Source organism: Mytilus trossulus, chromosome 3, assembly GCF_036588685.1.
Source record: "Mytilus trossulus isolate FHL-02 chromosome 3, PNRI_Mtr1.1.1.hap1, whole genome shotgun sequence".
NCBI classification, from domain to species: Eukaryota; Metazoa; Mollusca; class Bivalvia; order Mytilida; family Mytilidae; genus Mytilus; species Mytilus trossulus.
In genome coordinates, this window is record NC_086375.1 from 3,757,254 (window position 1) to 3,781,900 (window position 24,647).

Sequence of the window (24,647 nt, forward strand, 5' to 3'; positions counted from 1 at the left end):
TTCTTCTGTAAAAAAATAGCTTTAAAAATGTGTTCAGTTGGATGTTAAATGATATTTTTATGAATTGTGTTCTTTTGTATGATTTAATATTTTTAAATCCAAAGTGCATTTATCAAAAACATAGAGCTCTGTTGATCGTGTTCTGTTCAATTAAAGTCATAAGAAACCTCAAGTCAAAAAAAATTAATGCATATGTTTTTTATAACTCAATGGATAGTTTTCATTATAAAACTTATGTACATATACTTTTTTCTGAAGAAAATTCTTTAATTTATTCATATTTAGAAGAAGTTTACTTTATTTGAATTGCTTCCTTCCAGCAAGCAATTCCCCGACAAATTTTCCGTATGCAAGGTGACCTCAGTGTGACCCATCTCGTAAAAATCCGCTGACCACAATACACATGGATGTCCTTAAAATAAACTATTATCTGTATTTACATTTTAAACACGTGCTCTCTCCATGCTTTTTTGTTTATTTTTCGTCAATTGTTGACAAACAGGTGACAATCGTTAAACTTCAGCTTCAAAACATGAACTTTAATTACCTGCCATATTTTCATAACAACACTGACCGATTGAAAAAATAATTGACGATTATAAGAAATTTACACGAGAAAAATGATAAATTCGAGTACAGAAGACTAAGTTTATGATGTTTGTATGCATTGGTTCAAGAATTGGAAGAACATTATTTTTCACCAGTCACTCGTTTCTTATGACTTTAATTAATATTTTCAATTCACAATGCCTTTAACAACTGTCATTTTAAGTATATCGAAATATCTGTTATAAGATATTTCAGACATACATTGAATCGTATCTAACCTGAATTTTATATAGAGGTTTTAATATATACAAATCAGTTTATATAGAGGTTTAAATATATACAAATCAGTTTCATTGTTGTGCAATTGTATATCTTATTAATATTATTGTATTTTTGTTTTCACAAATGAAACCTCTTAAAGAAATCCAAATGATATTTATTATAACATTGTTTGCAATGAATTATATTGATTTCCCAGTGAAATAAAAACCGATAGCTTCACATGTGAAACAAACATGGTTATTTCACTCCTCTAACTTCACACAACAATAAGTGTTGTCAAGACCTTGATTGTGTCGGATCAAAACAAATTGGGAATGCGTAGAAAAGGAGATAACTCCTTACATTTTATTTCATGTAAAAGGCTGTTTGCCAAATTAATAAAAATAACAACTAATCAAAGACCTTTAAAATCTAGTCAGCGTAGTTGAAGACAAATCACTGAGTTCAGGTAGAAATTGCTCATTTAATTTTAGATGCATTGTTTCTATTTAAAAGATGTTCCTCTTCTACTGTTATAATTAAAAATTCTCAGATCTGCAGTGACATCACAACATGTAATTGACCAATCAATGATTAGCATTCGTGTTTATATGTAAATAATGTTGAGAGGTGATGCAAAAAAGAATCCTCTAGATTTTCCATAGACTTCAATGCAAATTAATTTAATTGATATGTATCTACACCAGTTGAATATAGTAATTTTACTCTTTTAATAAATTGTTAAAGACACTATATAATATCTCCATTTTGAATTTTAACATACTATATCCTCTGGTAAAAAATAATTGGCAATATAAATAATCAGGAATCACCTTCAATTAGATGAAAAATCTAGAGGATTCCTGTTGGCATCACCCCCTGAAAAATTTAAATGCCAGGATGTCCAGATCTGAGAATTATGAATGTGTATGTGTATGTCACTCAGGTAACTAACCTGATGTAAAAACCTCTGTCATATTTTGATTCTATTAATGAAACCATTTCATACCATTAATTAATAAGTTGAAAACAGTCATGTGATTACAGAAATGTTAGTTATTTTATATTTTCATATTGTAATTGGTCTATATAAATAAGAAAGATTGGTGATTTGAAAATTGATTATGGAATGTGCATGTGCAAAAATAAATGAATAATTTGTTACAAATATAATCAGGTGCTTTAACTTGGACATTCTAAATACCTTTTATCATAACCTGATTTTCCAATGAAATTTTGTTTACATGTATTCAAACCAGTATGAATAAGATAGGGTAAACTTTTAGCAGTTGAATTTAACCTCAGTTTTTACCTGTGTAATTTTGTTTCAACCCCTGATATTTTTTATGCTTTTCATAAGATTATTTATAGTTTTGTTCAGTTTCAAGAAAACAGCTACAATGTATATGATTTTGAAAAAAATGACTTTGAACAGACAATGATACAGTGTATAGTTTAAAGAGATATTTGTATAACCAGGATTCTGTATTATCAGAAACTGTCAAAATACTTTCATACAGGGGTTAAGATTTTTATGACTTGATGAAAAATCTATATTTTAAGGTATTTTTTAATTTGTTATTTTAGGCTAGACAATTTATGAAAACCAATATGAATTTTCATTGGATTTTTCAATAATCATAAGATCTATAAAAATTGACAAAAAAGAATGAAAGTATTTTAATAGTTTATATATAATATCTATATATTTTCTTGCTTTTTAGCTCACCTGGCCCGAAGGGCCAAGTGAGCTTTTCTCATCACTTTGCGTCCGGCGTCCGTCGTCGTCCGTCGTCGTCCGTCGTCGTCGTCCGTCGTTAACTTTTACAAAAATCTTCTCCTCTGAAACTACTAGGCCAAATTTAACCAAACTTGGCCACAATCATCATTGGGGTATCTAGTTTAAAAATTGTGTCCGGTGACCCCGCCAACTAACCAAGATGGCCGCCATGGCTATAAATAGAACATAGGGGTAAAATGCAGTTTTTGGCTTATAACTCAAAAACCAAAGCATTTAGGGCAAATCTGACATGGGGTAATATTGTTAATCAGGTGAAGATCTATCTGCCCTGAAATTTTCAGATGAATCTGACATTCTGTTGTTAGGTTGCTGCCCCTGAATTGGTAATTTTAAGGAAATTTTGTTGTTTTTGGTTATTATCTTGAATATCATTTCAGATAGAGATAAACTGTAAAAGGCAATAATGTTCAGCAAAGTAAGATCTACAAATAAGTCAACATGACCAAAATGATCAGTTGACCACTTTAGGAGTTATTGCCCTTTATAGTCAATTTTTAACCATTTTTCGTAAATCTTAGTAATCTTTTAGAAAAATCTTCTCCTCTGAAACTGCTGGGCCAAATTATTTGAAACTTGGCCACAATCATCATTGGGGTATCTAGTTTAAAAATTGTGTCCGGTGACCCCGCCAACTAACCAAGATGACCGCCATGGCTATAAATAGAACATAGGGGTAAAATGCAGTTTTTGGCTTATAACTCAAAAACCAAAGCATTTAGAGCAAATCTGACATTGGGTAAAATTGTTAATCAGGTGAAGATCTATCTGCCCTGAAATTTTCAGATGAATTGGACAACCTGTTTTGGGGTTGCGGCCCCTGAATTGGTAATTTGAAGGAAATTTTGCTGTTTTTGGTTATTATATTGAATATTTTTATAGATATAGGTAAACTGTAAACAGCAATAATGTTCAGCAAGGTCAGATTTACAAATAAGTCAACATGACCAATATGGTCAGTTGACCTCTTTAGGAGTTATTGCCCTTTAAAGTCAATTTTTAACCATTTTTTCGTAAATTTTATATATCGTTTACTTAAATCTTCTTCTCTGAAACTGCTGTGCCAAATTGATCCAAACTTGGCCACAATCATCTTTGGGGTTTCTTGTTTAAAAAATGTGTGGCGTGACCTGGCCATCAAACCAAGATGGCCGCCATGGCTAAAAATAGAACATAGGGGTAAAATGCAGTTTTTGGCTTATAACTCAAAAACCAAATAATTTAGAGAAAATCTGACATGAAGTGAAATTGTTAATCAGGTCAAGATATATCTGCCCTGAAATTTTCAGATGAATTGGACAACCTGTTTTTTGGGTTGCGGCCCCTGAATTGGTAATTTTAAGGAAATTTTGCTGTTTTTGGTTATTATATTGAATATTATTATAGATATAGGTAAACTGTAAACAGCAATAATGTTCAGCAAAGTAAGATCTACAAATAAGTCAACATGAACGAAATGGTCAATTGACCCCTGTAGGAGTAATTGACCTTTGTAGTCAATTTTCAATCTGCTTCCTTTGTTTAATATTCACATAGACCAAGGTGAGCGACACAGGCTCTTTAGAGCCTCTAGTTTTATGTAAGCAGAAAATATGTTCTACACATTCATGCTTTTCATTTAAGTTTATGTCATGTCAATCTCTCTACTGTGGATTCATTATTATTTGTTCGATATCAATTTTTATGGATTTCATTGGAGCAGATGAACCACGAAATTAAATATTCAATGAATACCCAATTTTCTAGTCTGGTTTGCAGATTTCACCAAAGCCACAAAATTATATATCCACAAAGTTTTCTTCAATCCATGAAAATTGGTACCCATGAAAATAAATGAATCCACGGTATATTTGTTATCAAGAAATCCAAAATGTCAACTTTAACATTTGCCAAAATATATAAATAAGTACTTATAATAATCATTGCTTAACAATTTTTTGTAGAACTATTTAATGTGCTTCACTGCACATATTCTAACAGATCCAGATACAGTTCGTAAAAACGATTGATATACAATTTCAGCCGTTGTCAAAAGGAGAGGGCTTTCACCAATATAACCCCATTCAAATGCATTGTTTGTCCCAAAAAATGGGAGGGGGGGGGGGGGGGTCCAATCAAGGGATCCACCCTTCCAGGATCAACCACATAATCTGATGATGGTCCAAATAAATAATTCAATGACCTTTGACCTACATTCCAAGGCTTTTGTAGGTTAAAGTATCAAAATCATACAAGTTATTGATAGACCCAAGATTTATGATTTTACTAAAAATTCCAACTAAAGTTTGCCTTCCACAGATAATATTCAAATACAAATTACTTATAGCATTGTGTAATTTCTATTTTAATCTAGATGAAAATAATATTTGTGGTTTCCCATAATTAAACATGGACACTGCCATATCTTCAGACTGTGTTCAACATTTAGCATCCTAATAAACCAGTAACTGGACTATAGTGAAATGTTGATAAATTCATCAGTACTTAATGCATTGTACCCCTCTTTTTCATATTTTTATTTATATACTTTCTTAAACTTACAGAAAAAAATATCAACTGTGTTTTAATTTGCACTAATTTGTGATGTTTGCTAACTGTTTATATTGATAATGAAACCAATCTTCTCATAACTTTAAAGGGGAAAGGCATACTTTATTAACAGACTTTAATAATAGAACCTGGCTGATATATCTTTTATACCATTTTTAATACTGGACAAATTTGAATTAAACAACAGCTGATTTTGTTTAAACATTCAGGTGAGTGTTGTTTTTCGTATTCAAGTGCTTGCAATTATAATTTGAGAGATTAGTTTACTGTAAGTGATGCTAGATTTAATTTAGGTTTTGACTCCCAAATTCAGTTTAACTGCCAACATATAGAAATTTATTGTCAAATCTCATTTGACATGAGTAACACTATCAACACATTGCCCTAACCTCTTTAAAATACTAGTCAAATGTTAAAAATAAAACATTGGATATATCTGAAGTGCAACTGTAATTAGATGTGCTCGTCAATGACTTTTTGACAACATATGTCATCCAAAAAAAAGTCAATCACTGGTTTCAGTTAACTACGTGTTATTAGTCAAGATGCTGTTGTAAGATTTTTCTGTTTCCTTTAATTTGAAGTATTACTTAATCTACACAATTTTATAACCTTTGTTTTATAACCATTGTTGTTATTTCTATCTGAAGTCTCACAATTGTTATTGATAATAAAAATCAATTAAATTTTGTTGTCTTATTTTTACAATTTATTTGATTGATTGCTTTTCATGAAGGTTTTCATCTCACCAGGGAAAAATATCCGAGGAGAGGTACAACTTTTTTTGGCTTCTGGAGTGATCCAATTCAGAATAAGTACTTATATGTACCAAGTCGGGAATATGGTCATTGTTATATTATAGTTCATTTCTGTGTGTGTTACATTTTAACTTTGTGTTTCTTTTGTGTCGTTTGTTTCCTCTTATATTTGAGTGTGAATTCACATTATTATAAGACGTGTCACGATACTTTTCTATCCCAAATTCATGTATTAAGTTTTGATGTTACATTTGTTATTAGTTATGCTATTTCGTTTCTGTGTGTGTAACATTTTAATTTTGTGTCGTCATTTTTTTGTTTTTAATGCGTTTCCCTCTGTTTTGCTTTATGACCCAGATTTGTTTTTGTCTATCGATTTATGAGTTTGAACATTGGTATAATACTGTTGCCTTTATTTATGTGTATTGGTAATAGGATAACTATATTTGGTATGTTCCTACCTTGCACATTCCTCATGCCAGTCAGACAGTTTTCACTTCACCTCAAACTCATTTCATTGATCAGCAAACAAGGTATATTTGGTATATACAATATTTTTTGATGTGTAGGTTTTATTTGACCATGACCTCTTTTTATGGTTCATTGCTCAATGTTTTGTGTTTTTGTCTGCTTTCTTAAACTTTAGGCAATAGGTCAACTATGTTTGGTGTATGGAATGATTGTAATGTTTAAATTTCTGACTAGCAAGTATCATCTGACCTTGACCTTTTACTTATGGTTCATTGGTCAGTGCTAAGTTTTCATGGTTAAGTTTGTTTTTACATTTAAAACATCAACCATATTTTAACCATTGAATCAATGATTGAAAAGAGAACATCTGTCTGGCAGGGTTCGTCTGACCATAACCTCATATTCATGGTTCATTGGTTAATATAAAGTTTACATGGTTAGGTCTGTTTCCTATATACTATAAGTAAAAGGTCAACTATATTCAATGTATGGAATGATTGTGAGGTATGCATGTATTTCTGGCTTGGTTAATCTGACCTTGACATCATTTTCTTGAAGTACAGTATGTTTATAAGATACTCATAGTAAATCTTTGCATTTAGAGCTATCAACATAAAATCAATGATAGTATAACAGGCAAGACATTTCAGAGTGTGCTCTCTTGTTCTCACTGTTGAAGTATGTTAATTATTATTGCTTTCATCCACTTCATTTGTACTTTGGTGGATAGTTGTCTCATTGACAATCATCTTAAATCTCCTTATTTTTGTATTCACAACAAAAGATTTAAGTTCATGAAACATGTTGGGCAATAAATGGTGAATTATAGAAGCTTACATCCACATCAATCAGTCTTTGGTGACAGATTTTTCATTTACAATTGTATGGGCTTTGTTGAACGGTGACCTATAGTTGTTAATTTCTGTGTCATTTTTGTCTCTTAAGGAGAGTTGTCTCATAACAATCATACCACATCTTTTTTTTTATATACAACATTTATATGATTTGTGTATTCATGAATCATGTTTTACAAAGTTCTGATTTTGGCAGAAACAAAAAATGTTAAATAGTAAAATCTTTGATTTATTTTTATATAAAAAGTTTAACAACCATACAAATAAAAGAAAACAAAATCATGTAAAAATTGTAATACACAGAACACTGTTTAGTGGTATCCATGTATTAGATATGATAACATAAAAGATTTCATCACTTTAAAATAATTATAAGCACTATAATCTTCAGTTTATGGATATTTGTTCAATATCAGATCATAAAGGATCTAATTCTCATAAAAACATTGAATCAAGAGAAAATTGGCAATTTACTAACATTTTAAAATAGTTCTGATAGGTTTTGTGTCATGCCAAATTCCATAATGATGAAATATATCCTCACTTGATGATGTTTATAACAAAAAACCATGCTCCCATCAGACTATCAAACTCCAGTATTTTATAAACTGTGAAATGTTTCTGGTAAGTTTTATCACAGTTTCACTACCCTCAAGGTAATATGTTTTATCATTCCTTGCAGTTTAGAGTGTTGTACTTGTCCAACATCCAGCTTATTACTGTAGACATAAATTGTAATTTCTTTCAATGTTGTTAAGGTATAATGTTGGTAAAAGCACTATAGAAAACCTTTCAATAATAAAACATTACTAATATCTCAAGCATTGAACTTGTAAGTTTTAGCATTGAACTTGTAAGTTTAAGCATTGCACTCTTAGTTGAAGTGTTGTTCTCTTAACCCAAGTGCTGTACTACACCATTCAGATACAAAACTTGATGTATAGGTGGTATACCTCTCCATTCAGATATAAAACTAATTTTAGCTAAGTTCTCTATGAGACATATTTATAACATTCCATGATAAACAGTGTATGCCACCTTTCAAAGATAAAACACTTTTGTCTGTGGTAGGAGTGGCATTTAAGGCAGTAAACAACGTTGTACGCCACCTTTCAAAGATAAAACACTATTGTCTGTGGTAGGAGTGGCATTTAAGGCAGTAAACAAAGTTGTACGCCACCTTTCAAAGATAAAACACTATTGTCTGTGGTAGGAGTGGCATTCAAGGCAGTAAACAACGTTGTATGCCACCTTTCAAAGATAAAACACTATTGTCTGTGGTAGGAGTAGCATTCAGGTCTTCATCACTCTTTCCATGCTTCAACTTTGGTTTATCACTGAAATGACAAGAAGACTGATGAATAAAAACTTGCTATTAAACTATCTCAAATCAGGCAGGTGTTAAATAAAAATATTAAACTGTTTTGATGGCCTAGAATGCGAAAAAATGCAGATTTTGACAACTTATGTTTTCTGTTTCAAAAGTTTAGGAGTCAAAAATCTTAAAATAATGAACTGATGAATAGCAATAAAAAAATAAGTATTACAAAATCAGAGGAACCGGGTCAGTCAGGGACTAAACTTAACTGTTTTTCTCTAGGGGCCAGCTGGGCCCCCAAGATATTTTTTTCAGGGGCCCGCTTAAAATTTTAGGAGCCCACTAATATTTATACATTTGTACTAAAATAAAACAAAACTGAAAATTATTTAGTATATACTTACTAACAGTGTTCCAGCTTAAACCTCAGGGCAGAAGGGTGCTAGTTTTCTGAAAGGGCACTTTAGCGCAATAACCGGGATTGTAAGGATACTTTGTACATGTTGTATAAATTACCTTGAATATTGCTAGCTATAGGCTCAGCTGGAGAACATTAGTTGTATTTAAACCTTATTCAGAAATTAATATGTTCTTGATGTTGGTTCCAGTCAGATTTTTTTTTATCAAATTATCATACCATGAAGCAACGCAAATCATTTTGATGTTTATGTTAACAAACTTGTACATTTGTTAAGTGCTCCCACGTAAGGAGGATCATGCATACAAGAAGTAAAACAGGAAGTAGTCTTATATATATATATTCAAATACAAACTTCTTTGATTCTTCTTTAAATGTATGTTCATGGTATGAAACAAAACAGTTTTTCTAATGAAGCCTTATTGTGAAATCCTACTTGTAGTCTTGAAAATGTTTTCTGTGGTAACCATTATAATATTTGAATTAATGCCACCAGAAATGTATCATAAGATTTGACAATATTTATTTTAGGTTGTTTCCTAACAAAATTATCTCCCTTCAAATTTTCAACTTCCTGTTGACCTTTAGACAATATGGCTCCTTCTTTGAACATTAAATATTATCTCAATCCAAGCCATCCTCTAATAGTGGTGATCAAAATATATTTTTCAATAAGTTTTTAATGAAGATTGGAAATCAAACTAGATATTGGGATTTTTATTTACGAGATTTTAAATTTCGTTTTTTTATTAAATATTTTTGTAAAAAGCGATTCAGGAACAAGTTACCGTCTAACACAGGCTTGTAATGACTCACAGGACAATAAGAAAACATCCCTTTCACGATGCTTATTGAACAGTAAAATAGAAAAAACTGTTCAATAATGAAATTATCGTAGAACTAAGAAAACATGTGGAAAGAAGAAGGTATATATATATGCAACATCGTGTCTCCGGATTGAAAACATAGCTATTCGACTGGGTTCAGTTATTAGAAATAACCTACTGGTTTTCGGAAATACTCTATATTTCTATATCGCTTTGATAAGACAAACAGGTTTCCTTTTGGGAACAGTCTTTGTTAATATCGCGGGGGAAAGGGTACAAATGGGATTTACTTCAATTTTTTTACAGTCGCCAGCTGGGCGACCATGATGACTAAATATATTCGCCCAGCCGAAAATCTGGTCGCCTCGGGCGCCCGGGCGAGCGTTAAGTTTAGTCCCTGTCAGTAATTACATTTTGGTATCTCAGAGTATCTAAATTCAGCTCAGTTTATTAACTTGGATTCACCATGCTCAATCTCTAGTTTTCTGCTTAGTGGACTTCTTTTTTATTTGGTCTTACTGCATTTAGTGTTACTTAAGTTTTTTTCTAAAATGATATGTTTTTTTTTATTGCTTTTGGTATCTTCAACCTTGTTTTAATAAACAGACTTATAAAATCTTATTCAAGCAAAGCTAATCAAATGACTTATTTTGTCAATGTAGTTATGCAAGATGTCTGTGAAAGTTTTATAGATATAACTATGCATTTTGAAATAATCTAGGATTTGGTGTTTTCAAATGCCAAATTGCAATTGACTCTCCAAAATTTTAATTCTGCAACACTTTGTAAAAACATGAGAGTAAAACAATGTAAAAAGAAAAATAAAGTTCACTTATGTTTTCTCTACTTACTTTCTATTATTTGAGAATTTACTGAACATATCCTTTAAACTTTGTTGTTTTATATCAACAGGTGGTAGCTTCTTCTTTCCCCTGGATAAACCAGAAACACGACAACCAGACATCGTGGAAGCTGAAATTATATTATACATATTATAGGACATATTATTTTCCCTTGTGATATCTCAAAAAATATATCAGTTGAATCATTTATAAATTTGTTACATCTCATTGCTCAATGAAGAGAAAAAGACAGATGTAATTTTCTAAAGGTGGTTTTTATGTTTATGCCATTATAATTTAATTTTGGATGTAACACGTCTTCTGATAGGCTGAAGTTATTTTGTTATGAGCCCATAGACATTATTTAATCATGTGACTGTGACGGCATCAACATTTTTTCATGGTTTTCTACGGTTTAAAATGGAATTTAGAATTAAATTATAAGAAATGACTAATATTTTTTTGTCTATTCGAAATAACATAAAAAATGTGGTGCACACTGTTAAATAACCCACTATGTGCGTTATTCAGTGTGCACCATATTTTTTATGTTATTTCTTCATAGACAGAAAAAATATTTCAGTCATTCCTTTACAAACAATAATGCTAATATCAAATCTGCAACTATGAAAAACGTATGACCTATAGACAATTGAGCTGTTTTGTATTTATGTGTTGTTGAGTTGCCGTCTCATTGAAGCATAGATTGTTTCCCTTTGATGTAGTTTGAAATGAAGTTTTTGTTGTTAAGTCACCAATTTAGATAGAAAACAAGAATGTGTCCCCAGTACACGAATGCCCCACTCGCACTATCATTTTCCATGTTCAGTGGACCGTGACATTGGGGTAAAAACTCTAATTTGGGATCAAAATTAGAAAGATCATATCATAGGGAACACGTGTACCAAGTTTGAAGTCGATTGGACTTCAACTTCATCAAAAACTACCTTGACCAAAAACTTTAACCTGAAGCGGGACAGACGGAAGGACGGACGGACGGACGAACAGACGAACGAACAGACGCACAGACCAGAAAACATAATGCCCCCCTACTATCGTAGGTGGGGCATAACTAGTTGATTATCTTTTTTTACCAAATTAAAACAAGAAATACAAGCAAGTCTTATAATTAGATTATGAAGGAATTCATATATCTTGCCCTCAAACATTGGGGCCAGGGGAAATAACTCTTAACTATCAAATACAATGGAAACAGTTTCTATAAATATATATGAACTAACCTTTCTGCACCTTATTTACTTTCACTTTGGATTCCTGAAAATATATGAACACAGAATGAATTTTAGTTTCTTAAATCAACAACACTTTTCTTATACATTCTCTCTTTACTTTGAATAAAAAGAGCCAATACAAAAATATCAATCAAGAATATTATTTGTAATTTAGTCATGTTAGTTAAAATCTTCAAGATGCAATACATATAAAAGTCTTCTAAAACATATTGGTAGGAATTCACAAAGTATCAGCTTAAAGATGAGTGATCTGTCTAAAAAAAATGTCAATGCATTTAAATTGATGCAAAATTCAAGTGAATAAAATCTGTAAACATACTGATAACCTACCTGAGGACTGGTTCCTGGTTCTGTTTTTACTACAATAATATCATCATCATCTTCCTCTGGACATTCTGGAATGACTTGACTTATTAATCTCTCACAAGAATCTACTTTATTTATCTGTCTTCCTGAAGACTTGGAATTCTCTTCATTACTTATATCCTGACAAGAGTTATTTGTCAGTCTTCCTGAAGACTGCCTACTATTTTGACTGCCTAAATTCTGACTAGAGTTATTTGTCTCACTGCCGTGAACACTAGACTCAGAATCACTTAAGTCATCCATATCCTCAGGTTTGGGTAAACAGTCTGAATCAATGCTGTACAAGTTGCTATGGGAACTGACTTGACTCAGATTATCTAAGCTTTTCTGTGAATCAAATCGTGACATTGATGGCTCTGATGATGATTTGTGAATTGGATCTAACGAAATCTTCTGTGAAGAGCTATTTTGTTTTTCCGATTCAACCTGTTTAAATGGATTTCTAGAATGAGGACTAGATTCTATACTATTTTGAGAAGATGACTTAAACCTATTCCAACTAAAAGCCGATTTATTTAAAGGTTTAGAATTGTCTTTTTTATGTTGAGGTACAGTGTTCTTAATTTCTTGTTTTGTTTCAATGTCAGATTTAACAGAGGTTAATTTTTCAAGTTTCTGGTCCACTTTTATGTCTTCAGCAATTGGTTCAGTTTTGATTCTTGGTGAAGAAGATGAAGCAAAAAACCTGGAAAATAACAAGGGTAAAGGTAAATCAGTAACTCAGTAAATTAGGCCAATATTTAAACTCCAGAATAAATTATTCTTAGACCCTAATAATTGCAAAATTTAAACTCAACAAAATCTATACCCCTTTACAATATTTTACCCTAAATAAAACTGTGTCTGTTTAAAACATGCTTTACAACTGATTCAATCAAATAATGATATTAATCAAGCAGTACTGTGGCTTCATTTGTTTTTGTGATTTTCAATTTCCTGGATTGATGTTTACTTGCTTTTCTGTGGATATTCAATATTTATGGTTTTGTCAATGTCTGCATATATATACAAGCATGTAAAACGTTGTAATTCATTGAACATTTAATTTGTGGTTCACCTATTTCAACAAAATTCCTTGAATAATAATGAATCCACATGCTGTATACAGTGTTAGTTATGATCATTGCTATTCTTAATGCATTTGATTTATCTTATGTATCTAGTGTTGAGTCCTTTTTTTTTTTTTTTGCTTTTATTTGTTGAGAAACAAGTGAATAAACATGCATATTTGTCAATAACAAATGTTTTAATCATGTAAGTACCTGCTTTTCACAACTTCCTTTGCCTTTGGTGCATTTAAATTGAATTTTGTTTTCTTTGAAGGACTCGCTAGAGCAAATCTATTTCTTCGTGGAGATACAATATCATTTTCTTTATCATTTTTCTCTTCAGTAACAGAAGTATCACACACAGATGAATCAACATCTGCCTCAACTAGAGAACTGAAAAATTCTGGTTTTCGTGGAGATTTCGTAAACTTTTGGTACTTTTTAGGAGAGAGTTCTTCTTCACTACCGCTGTTTTTTCGTTGTCTTTTACAAGGGCTTGGTTCGTCCTCACTGCTACTTATCTCCTTTAATTTCCTCTTTGGTGAGTTCTGGTACATACCAGTCAGTTCCCCGTCAGTTTTTACTTCCAAGCTATCATCAGCTAGATAAATAAACAAATAGTCTCAATAATAAGCATAATTAGGGAGAACAACTTTTATGTTATAGTTGTCATTAGCTTTGAACCATCTTCTAGTTAAAGCAAGATTTATTAGATTGATGTCTGTTGACTTCAATTATTGTGTATTTTGTGCTTATTTCCCTTTTTAATAGTCAAGGCATTCCCAACTGATTTTTACCATTCGCTTTTATGTTGTGCTTTTACAAAACTGTCCCAGATTAGCAGTAGAGGATGAGCACTCACTTACATGTTTAACCACAACATTCTGTGCATAGTCAGGAGCCTTTAGTTAAGTTGCTGTTTGTCATATTTGTATTTTTGGTTTGTGTTTTTGTTTGAGATTTATAAAGAATGCACTTGAATTTTTTGACATAACAAATAATGAGTTGCCTAAATAAAACACTGGCATTCCACAAGCTCAGAATAAATAAATGAAGCAACCAAACAATACCTTCCGGTAGTTCAAAGTTACATCACCAATTGCAACTTTTTATGATTACAACTCAGGACTGATCAGGCTTTGCAATACGTGATTTTATAGTTTTTACACTGGTATTTCTGTTTGTTCATGTTCATTTGTAGATCTTACAAACACTTTAAGTAGTGTCTCAGAACAACCTGTAAAACCTCAGTAAGACAGGATTTCTAAGTGGTGTCATTGAAAGTCTAGATAAAATTGAGAATGGTAATGGGGGTTGTTGTCTCTATGTTAAAGTGTGAGAGTGATAGCAACCCGACCACAGAGCGGAACATGTATATTAGATATAGTTTTGATGTGTAGTTTTTTGTCCTCGGTCATTATTTGCCAAATAAAATGAAACTCTCCTCATATTTATATTTACCAGGTTTGACAATTTCTGGTCTGTGTATCTTAGTTTTGATGACTACTTCCTTTCCTTTCAGATTTGGTCTATTCTGTGTCTCAGTTAAGTGAGTTTTAGGTCGGATCCTGTAATTTTTGCTCCATATACTCAGCATGTGTAAACTTTCTGATTTCTTCTTACTGGCTTTTTTTGGCTGCAAAATAGTAAGAAAAATAATCTTCTAATACACTGATAATAAACTAAATATCTTAAGTATTAGTGACTGTAAAAACCCATAGAAAGACTATTTTCTAACTATTCTATCACCATAAACATTAAATTCTTAATAAAATTAACATTACATATGATTGATTCTTATGCTTTCAGTTTTTGCTTCATAATTTTTGCCACAGCAATCTCATTCTGTATATATTAATATTCTTTGGTATACTCCAATACGATTCTGGTAAAGTGTTTTAAAATTCTTGAAATGAGTTTATTGTAAAATTAATGAAATTGATATCTTTATGATATCTTTACCCTTAATCCATGGCAATTTGGATGTGTACTTATAGATTATTTATGTTTTTTAAAACGAGATGCATTTTCTCATTCTCATCTCATCGAAGGGCGGAGCCCTGAGATGAGATTAGAATGAGAAAATGCATCGAGTTTAAAAAAAAAACATAAATAATCTATTTATCGCTATTATTTGTATTTTCGAATATCACTTAATTTAAATTTCAGTAAAAAAATGTATCTTATACGATGATAATGCATTTTCTTTTGTGGTACTATTTTTTTTGGCGGAGGCTTATTTGATATAAATATGTAGTCGCTCAGGTAGTTCATTCATTTGAAAAAAGATATCTCATCTGACCATCCGGCGTGTTCAAATATGGCAAAGACCATTTCACTGTTAATAAGCTGTAATTTGGTGTGTCTACGTATCAAAATGAAGCGAACAGTTGAATATATAATGTATTTTCAAAGCAGACGAAGAAATATACATGCATGAAGAAATGTACATGCAGACAGACCTACGATGATTTGTCTAATTGAAGTAGACTTATGTAAAAAAGGACGTTTTTTATTTGTTAAAAACATGATTTGATTACTTTTATTAACTTCCAATAAATTATTTAACGGCGAAATTCACGGTAAAATATTAAAAAGGGAAATCATCTTGTGTTGTTGACATTTCAGCGCGCAGTCATCAGATTACATTTTTTTGTATATATATATATATATATATAGTTGGGGCTAATCTTTTCTGATTGGCCAACACTCTAGCGCATGAATTACATTAATACGCTGTTGCTAAGGACCTTAGAAACTAGCGATAATTTTCATTCTCACTCTACACGAGTGATATGAAAATTATCACAAAAAAACATCAAAGGAAAAATACAGATAATAGCGATAATGATGGATATTTATAATAAGCCTTTTTCAACTGATCTTTGTAGAATGTTTTTAAAAGCAATTAAGTTGAGATTATTAAAGATAATCTGTTTAACGCTATTTTACCTATGACAATTTTGTTTAATTTCATTGCCAATGGCATGTGCACCCTTCATTTTTAGCAATCATTTTTTCATATCACTCTACTGTGCTGAGAAAGGAACTCATCAGTCAGTAAGATCAAAGGAAAATTTTGTAAAATAGCGATAATACCTCTTCTTATTTATTATATGTAATGCTGAATAATATGTTCATATATTTATGTGAACATCTAATAATGATGTACTGTGAATCTTTTACCAAGAATTATGATATGTTTATTACAGACTATTTTTTTGTAGTACATGTAATAAAATTTTCTATAGTGAAAAGTGTTAAGTTAAAAAGACCTAAATTGTAAGAGACAATTAACCTTACCACAAAGTTGTCAGGATTAAAATTGGCAAATTTCTCCATTGAATAAATGTTGATATTACCCAAAGCAATCTGCAGAGCTTTCTCTTGTGGTATATATCTGATGAATGTTAAGGACTCAAAGTCATCAAATCATTTAAAAAAAAAAGTATGAGTCCTTCTAAAGATAAGAACAGATTATAATATCTAATTTTAAGTTTAAAATAACTTTTTATAACACATTTTGTATGTAGCATTAATTATCATTTTACAGATTAGCTTGAAAATGAATGCTGATTTCAAAATAAAAGTCAATCACATAATTATTTAAGCAGATTATGCCCTTTTCATCGTAAAAGGATACGGTCCAGCATAGGTGACATCACTGGGCTCTATACCATCTTCATAATCATGTAGGGGAACCAGTCTTTTCTTTAACGGGTCAAAAACAAGTTGGTACAGAAATGTATTGTAAGCCTTAATGAAACCATCTATATATTCATCACTAACGGTCAATGGCATCTTTAAATAGGTGGTGGGAAACTTCTTCAAAAGCTAAAAATAGAAAGAAATATAAGTGAAAAGACATGAAAAAATATTTTTATCTTTGAATAAATTGCCACTTTCCATTCAAAATATTTCAATTAATTGTGACAAGGGAAGTAACTCTCCTCTCCACCTTTAATTAGGAAAAGAGAGATAACTCTCCTCTACCATTTCTCAACATGATAATTGATTTACAAATATTGGTGATAATTCTCCACTTACCATCATGAATATCATATTGATTGTGGTATGGGAGATAATTCTCAACTTAAGCATTATAATTTATTAGGAAATAACATCAGTCTCCACTTAACTTTTTAAGCCTTTTAATTGATGAGGACAAGCAAGACATTTCTCTGCATACCATTCTAAGCATTTTTTTTCTCTGATTGTGACATGGTAGTTATTCACCACTTTATTTTCTGAGCATTATAATTGATTTGGACAAGAGAACGCTCTCAACTTATCTTTATAAGACTTTTACTTGATGAGGACGTTCAAGATATTTCTCTGCATACCATTCAAAGCATTTTATCAGATTGAGACATGGGGAATAATTCTCCACTTATCATTCTAAACTTTCACTTCAAAAGAACAAGGGAGATAAATCTCCATTTTCCAATTCTAATCATTTTAAGTGATTATGAAATGGGAGATAATTGTCCACTTAACATTCTAAGTATTTTAGAAGTAAATTTAGTATTAATTAAATAAGTAAGCCATCAGGGAACATACTTTTGGGAGAAAGCTTTCTGTATAAAACTGAATTCATGTGCTCTTCTGATTGGTAGATAATGTTTGTAATAAATATTTATCGCATAGATGGATCATGTTTTTTATTGTTGCAAACAACGGGACTATATTTATAATTTGATTCAAGAAATAGATTGGCATCAAAGTCAATTGGAATCTTTTTAATGAATTTACCCCTATAAGTTATCATGACAAGGGAAATAATTCTCTCAACTATGCATCATAACCGTTTTAGAAGTGCTTGTGACAAGGGAGATAATTTACCATTTTCAGTGATAGCGACAAGGAAGATTATTCTTTACTTACTGTTTTAAGGTCTGCTTGTCTGGCTAATTTAAACACTTTGCAAGCTTTAACCAATCCAATGCCTGACAATGAAGGGAGATAATCACATCCAGATAAAATGCACATATACCGGAACTTATCAAATGTGTAGAAACCATTCTGTATTTCCATCACTTCGTTCAGTCTACATTTTTCTATCATTACTCCATTACCAAAGTGATCCATTTTAAATATTACCTAGATAGAGAAACATAATGATTCATTGGTCACTTATCAAATAAGTTTGAGCAAGGTGGAACAAATCAAATTTAAAAAAAATTTACATGCTCATTTTGAAAAAGTAAAAATCTGATGAAATATTTTCCATTGGACAAAACAATGATAACTGTGTTGCCTACATTAATAGTAACAGTGGCAACAGCAAAATTTATTTTTTAAGTAAAGAATCTTAGAAAACTGAATAGCTTGTCTTACTCCAGTTTCTCAGTTACTACAAATAATGAGAATAATACATGCATTTTTATAAATAAGCTGTGGTGTTTAATTAAGCAAATATCACTTTATACCGAAATTATCATTGGAAAAAATTAGTCAATAGGCAAATGACAAATATGGTTTATAATTTCATATGAATGTGAACAATTATAAATCAGAAATTTACTTCCCAAAAAATATGTTATGTGTTTTATATACTATAGGTACTATCTATAATCTAACATACAGCAGATCAAGTCAGACTTTGAACAGTCAAATGTCAGAGAATAAAAATATCTACACCTACTTACTCTTTCACAACCAAACAGTAATAAATCTGAGTCCTCTGTAACAATAATTTGAGCAATACCAGATTTACTCAGGAGAGCCAATTGAGCATCAGCCTCATAGGGTGCCACTATACAATCTATACCCCTTTCTCTGCAGACCTATAATACAGTAACATTTCAATAAGCAAGATTTTACATAATGTTTTCTACCAATAAAACTTAAAGACTCTGAAACACATTTGCACACATCAAGCTTGTTTACAAAGTATAAGGCAAAGTCTTGTCTACTATAACTTTTAGCACATTTTGAGTTTCTTAAAATGATAAGGCATTCGTTTAATGTATAGTGAGGTACAGCAGATTTTCTTCATAGACCACCAGGGAAAAAAAGATTTTGAGACAGATGGTTTGTGATAACTAGAGGCTCTAAAGAGCCTGTGTCGCTCACCTTGGTATATGTGAATATTAAACAAAGGAAGCAGATGGATTCATGACATAATTGTGTTTTGGTGATGGTGATGTGTTTGTAAATCTTACTTTACTAAACATTCTTGCTGCTTACAATTATCTCTATCTATAATGAACTTGGCCCAGTAGTATCAGTGGAAATGTTAGTAAAAATTAACAAATTTTATGAAAATTGTTAAAAAATTACTATAAAGAACAATAACTCCTTAGGGGTCAATTGACCATTTCGGTCATGTAGACTTATTTGTAAACCTTACTTTGCAGAACATTATTGCTGTTTATAGTTTATCTTTATCTATAATAATATTCAAGATAATAACCAGAAACAACAAAATTTCCTTAAAATTACCGATTCACGGGCAGCAACCACACAACAGGTTGTCAGATTTATCTGAAAATAACAGGGCAGATAGATATTGATCTGATAAACGAATTTACCACATATCAGATTTGCTCTAAATGCTTTGGTCTTTTAGTTATAAGCCAAAAAACTGCATTTTACCCCTATGTTCTATTTTTAGCCGTGGTGGCCATCTTGATTGGTGACCGGGTCACGCCATACATTTTTTTAAACTAAATACCCCAAAGATGATTGTTGCCAAGTTTGGATTGATTTGGCTCAGTAGTTTCAGAGGTGAAGATTTTTGTAAAAGATAACTAAGATTTACAAAAAATGGTTAAAAATTTACTATAAAGGGCAATAACTCCTAAAGGGGTCAACTGACCATTTCGGTCATGTTGACTTATTTGTAAATCTTACTTTGCTGAACATTATTACTGGTTACAGTTTATCTCTATCTATAATAATATTCAAGATAATAACCAAAAACAGCAAAATTTCCTTAAAATTTCTAATTCAGGGGCAGCAACCCATCAACGGGTTGTCCGATTCATCTGAAAATTTCAGGGCAGATAGATCTTGATCTGATAAACAATTATACCCCTTGTCAGATTTGCTCTGAATGCTTTGGTTTTTGAGTTTTTAGCCAAAAACTGCATTTTACCCCTATGTTCTATTTTTAGCCGTGGCGGCCATCTTGGTTGGTTGACCGGGTCACACCACACATTTTAAACTAGATACCTCAATGATGATTGTGGCCAAGTTTGGTTTAATTTGGCCAAGTAGTTTCAGAAGAGAAGATTTTTGTAAAAGCTAACGACGACGACGGACGACAGACGACGGACAACGACGACGGACGACGGACGCCAAGTGATGGGAAAAGCTCACTTGGCCCTTTGGGCCAGGTGAGCTAATAAAAGGAGAAAATCTAGAATGCTATAATGACAATCAGTATACCTCCATAAGTCTGAGAGCCATTTCTGGACTTATATCTATACATCTCTGTAAACATTCTCTTGCTTCTGCACGATTTCCTTCTCTTAACAACTGAGCTGCTTTTTTCTTATACATATTTCTCTTTCTGAAAAACAAAAGTTTCATAGAAAACAATAAATACTAATCTGATATTAACTATTTTGTCTGTTTCAGAAAATTGTTATTTTTGTCTAGAAGTGAGTCAACTGTTTTCCATACAATGATACTGCAGATCTCCAGATATCTAGGTTTCTTTAGTTTGAGGCAGGAAATGGAAACACCTTTTCAATTGTCTAGCACTTGTGGGGACTACAAAAATTTCAGGGAAAGTACTCATACTTTTATTAAGTATTTTTCTTTGGACAAGAGAAGAGTTTTAATATTTCCACACCCAACCCTTATCTTCTTTTATTCACATCCACTGGAGTTATAATCTCTAACGACACCCTGTTTTTCAGTCGATATAATAAATACACAATTTGAGCAGGTAAGAAGTGCATTTAATTGGTCTAATTTACAATATTTCCAGTATTCTGCATCTATTCTTCAGTGTTCTCTCAAGGGCGTTTTATCATCACAATAATCATGATAATGGGATGCAATATTGCTTGAAGTGGATGCCATCTGAAATGTGTTTTCTTATAAATTGTGTTATATACATGATATATGATCCATTAATTTCTAGAAACAAGATGGTATTTCAAAATTCCGTCTACCAGCACGCTACATGTATATGATATTTGACTTACTCTCTCCTGTTTTTTTCTACGTCTTTCTTTGAGGGAAGATGACATCCATCAAACACCATGATGGGTTTTAGATTGTTCTTTAACATATACTCCAAGTATTTCATGCAATAGTATACATATCTGTTATAAAGAAAAATATTTATTTGGAATAAACAAAGCCATGTAAGCATGATAATCATGGTCAAGATAATAATTATGCAATAAATTCCACTTTTGATAACAATTGAAACCATGGAAGAAAAAAAAATGGGCTTAATCATGGTAATGATTGAGAAAAACATAAATGACTGATAAATCATATAAAATTTATTATTATTTTTTTTTTTAAAAGATATTTGAACCATATACATGTAACATACTGGTCTGTTTTCTCTCCCAAGGCCAATTTCTCAGCACATGAAAAAGCTCCCTTGTGAAGCCAACAATAAGCATCTATAGCCACTGTACAACCAGAAAACTTGGCAATGTTTACATGGTCATGTATCTTCTTCAGAAATGGTAACAGTCCTTGGATACCCATGACAACAAGTCCAGCTGATACTTCCTATTAATAAAGATAAAATATGATGCTATCATTCATGTCATTTTTATTGACTTTTTCAAAATACTAATACGCTGATCTGTATTACATGTCAGCATGGTCAGGTGGTTTAAAATTTGAAAATAATTGGATAAGACCGACAAATTTTATAATCTTTATTTTTCTAAATCTAAGATAACATTTTTCCAGAATTTTAAAACCTTCTATATATATATATGTAGCAATGTTTGAGTCACATTTTTAATAAAATGAAGCTTAGAAATTCACATAGTTTGATGATAATAAACTTTTTTAATAAACTAAACACATTTATTCTAAAAACAGTTGTTGGCATGACACGGGTTATGTTCTTCTCATATATGTTATGATGGTATGATACTAAACCCCTTACGGGAAGGATTGTGCCTGATGTTCATATGATGAAATCATAATCTTTCAGTCAGTTTAATTGAAGTCTGGAGCTGGCATGTCAGTTAACTGCTAGTAGTCTGTTGTTATTTATGTATTATTGTCATTTTGTTTATTTTCTTTGGTTACATCTTCTGACATCAGACTCGGACTTCTCTCGAACTGAATTTTAATGTGCGTATTGTTATGCTTTTACTTTTCTACACTGGTTAGAGGTATAGGGGGAGGGTTGAGATCTCACAAACATGTTTAACCCCGCCGCATTTTTGCGCCTGTCCCAAGTCAGGAGCCTCTGGCCTTTGTTAGTCTTGTATTATTTAAATTTTAGTTTCTTGTGTACAATTTGGAAATTAGTATGGCGTTCATTATCACTGAACTAGTATATATTTGTTTGGGGGCCAGCTGAAGGACGCCTCCGGGTGCGGGAATTTCTCGCTACATTGAAGACCTGTTGGTGACCTTCTGCTGTTGTGTTTTTTTATTTTGGTCGGGTTGTTGTCTCTTTGACACATTCCCCATTTCCATTCTCAATTTTATTTAATCCTTTTGACATCATATAACAATCACAGGAACTTGTGTTATTTCCAGTAATTGCAGACAAATAGCGATAAGGTGTAAACTAGTTGAAGAGGAATCTGGGTCAGTTTCCACTGATTCCTATTCGCCCTTGTACCTTTTCGCCCAGAGTTCATTCACCCTGATTTTTTTCTAATTGTTGTTTAGTGGCATAATATTTATTATTTGAACAGAATGCGTTAAATCTAGATGAAAACTTCACTGAATACTTTTTTGGTGCAACCAATTAATTATTTTATCTTTGATTTGTATACATGGTAATTCTAAAATACAATCAATGTATTTATCTTTATTTGTATTTGCTAACAAAGTAATCTCAGAGTATAATAATAAATTAAATTGTAAATCCTTTTTGTGATTTATTTCTTTCTTTTGTAAATCATTGTTTTTATTAAGTTTATTGAAACAGAACATTTTTATTAGTTAAAGTCATAAGAAACCTCAAATCAAAAAAAAATAATGCATATGTTTTTTATAACTCAATGGATAGTTTTCATTGTAAAACTTATGTACATATACTTTTTTCTGAAGAAAATTCTTTAATTTATTCATATTTAGAAGAAGTTTACTTTATTTGAATTGCTTCCTTCCAGCAAGCAATTCCCCCGATATATTTTCCGTATGCAAGGTGACCTCAGTGTGACCAATCTCGTAAAAATCCGGTGAACACAATACACATGGATGTCCTTAAAATAAACTATTATCTGAATTTACATGTTAAACACATGCTCAATTTCCATGCTTTTTTGTTTATTTTTCGTCAATTGTTGACAAACAGGTGACAATCGTTAAACTTCGGCTTCAAAACACGAACTTTAATTACCTGCCATATTTTCACAACAACACTGACCGATTGAAAAAAAATTGACGATTATACGAAATTTACACGAAAAAATGATAAATTCGAGCACAGAAGACTAAGTTTATGATGTTTGTATGCATTGGTTTAAGAATTGGAAGAACATTATTTTTCACCGGTCACTCGTTTCTTATGACTTTAAATTGAGAATGGAAATGGGGAACGCTTCAAAGCTACAACAATCAGACAACAGTCAAAATCCACCATTTTTTATAAATATTCCTATAAAGTAATGAACATAGACATGATGATTTCCCAAAGGCAATATCCAAAAGGGTTTTCTTGTCTAAATATGCTAAGCTGAGGGGTTGACTGCAAGATTTGGTATTTGAGGGGTTTAAACAGATCGACTTGTGACCTAAAATTTGCCTGAGCATTTTATATGGGGGCGTCTTCGAGATGATCTGTAACATTATAATATCACTATCAGGGATTACTTTATGGCAAAAATAATGCTTTTTAAATCCCTCTTTTTGTATATAAAAGATGCATGACCTGCTAGTTTGGATACCACAAACAGAATATAAAGATTACAATATAGTAACCTGATTTATCTGCTTAGAATAAGAGTAAAATTAATTTTACAGTGAGCTATTTTTTACAAAAATCTTTTTTTGATTTTCATGATTCCCGCTGTATTGACAATCTTATTTTCGTATAAAATGAGGTGTTAAAATTAGTCAGGAACAACTTATTTTCACATTCAATAAATTTTTAAAATATACATTTTACTTTGATAACTATAAGTTTAAAATATTGGGAACAAAATTCTTTATTTTGACGTGTCAAG

General features: G+C 31.4%; 1 protein-coding gene across 1 annotated transcript; it reads right to left on the bottom strand.

Moving 5' to 3' along the window:
- Positions 1 to 8,289: 8,289 nt before the first annotated feature.
- On the bottom strand, positions 8,290 to 24,520 carry LOC134710000 (exonuclease 1-like). Its single transcript, XM_063570133.1, has 14 exons — positions 24,403 to 24,520; positions 21,833 to 22,017; positions 21,474 to 21,593; positions 20,707 to 20,830; positions 18,963 to 19,100; positions 18,199 to 18,414; positions 16,958 to 17,148; positions 16,618 to 16,714; positions 14,776 to 14,950; positions 13,528 to 13,915; positions 12,230 to 12,950; positions 11,888 to 11,921; positions 10,656 to 10,776; positions 8,290 to 8,578 (listed from the first exon to the last, which is right to left on the bottom strand). The coding sequence occupies exons 2-14, from the start codon at positions 21,991 to 21,993 to the stop codon at positions 8,464 to 8,466; spliced, it is 2,601 nt and encodes an 866-aa protein (XP_063426203.1). The 5' UTR covers positions 21,994 to 22,017; positions 24,403 to 24,520; the 3' UTR covers positions 8,290 to 8,463.
- Between the last annotated feature and the right edge of the window lie 127 nt (positions 24,521 to 24,647).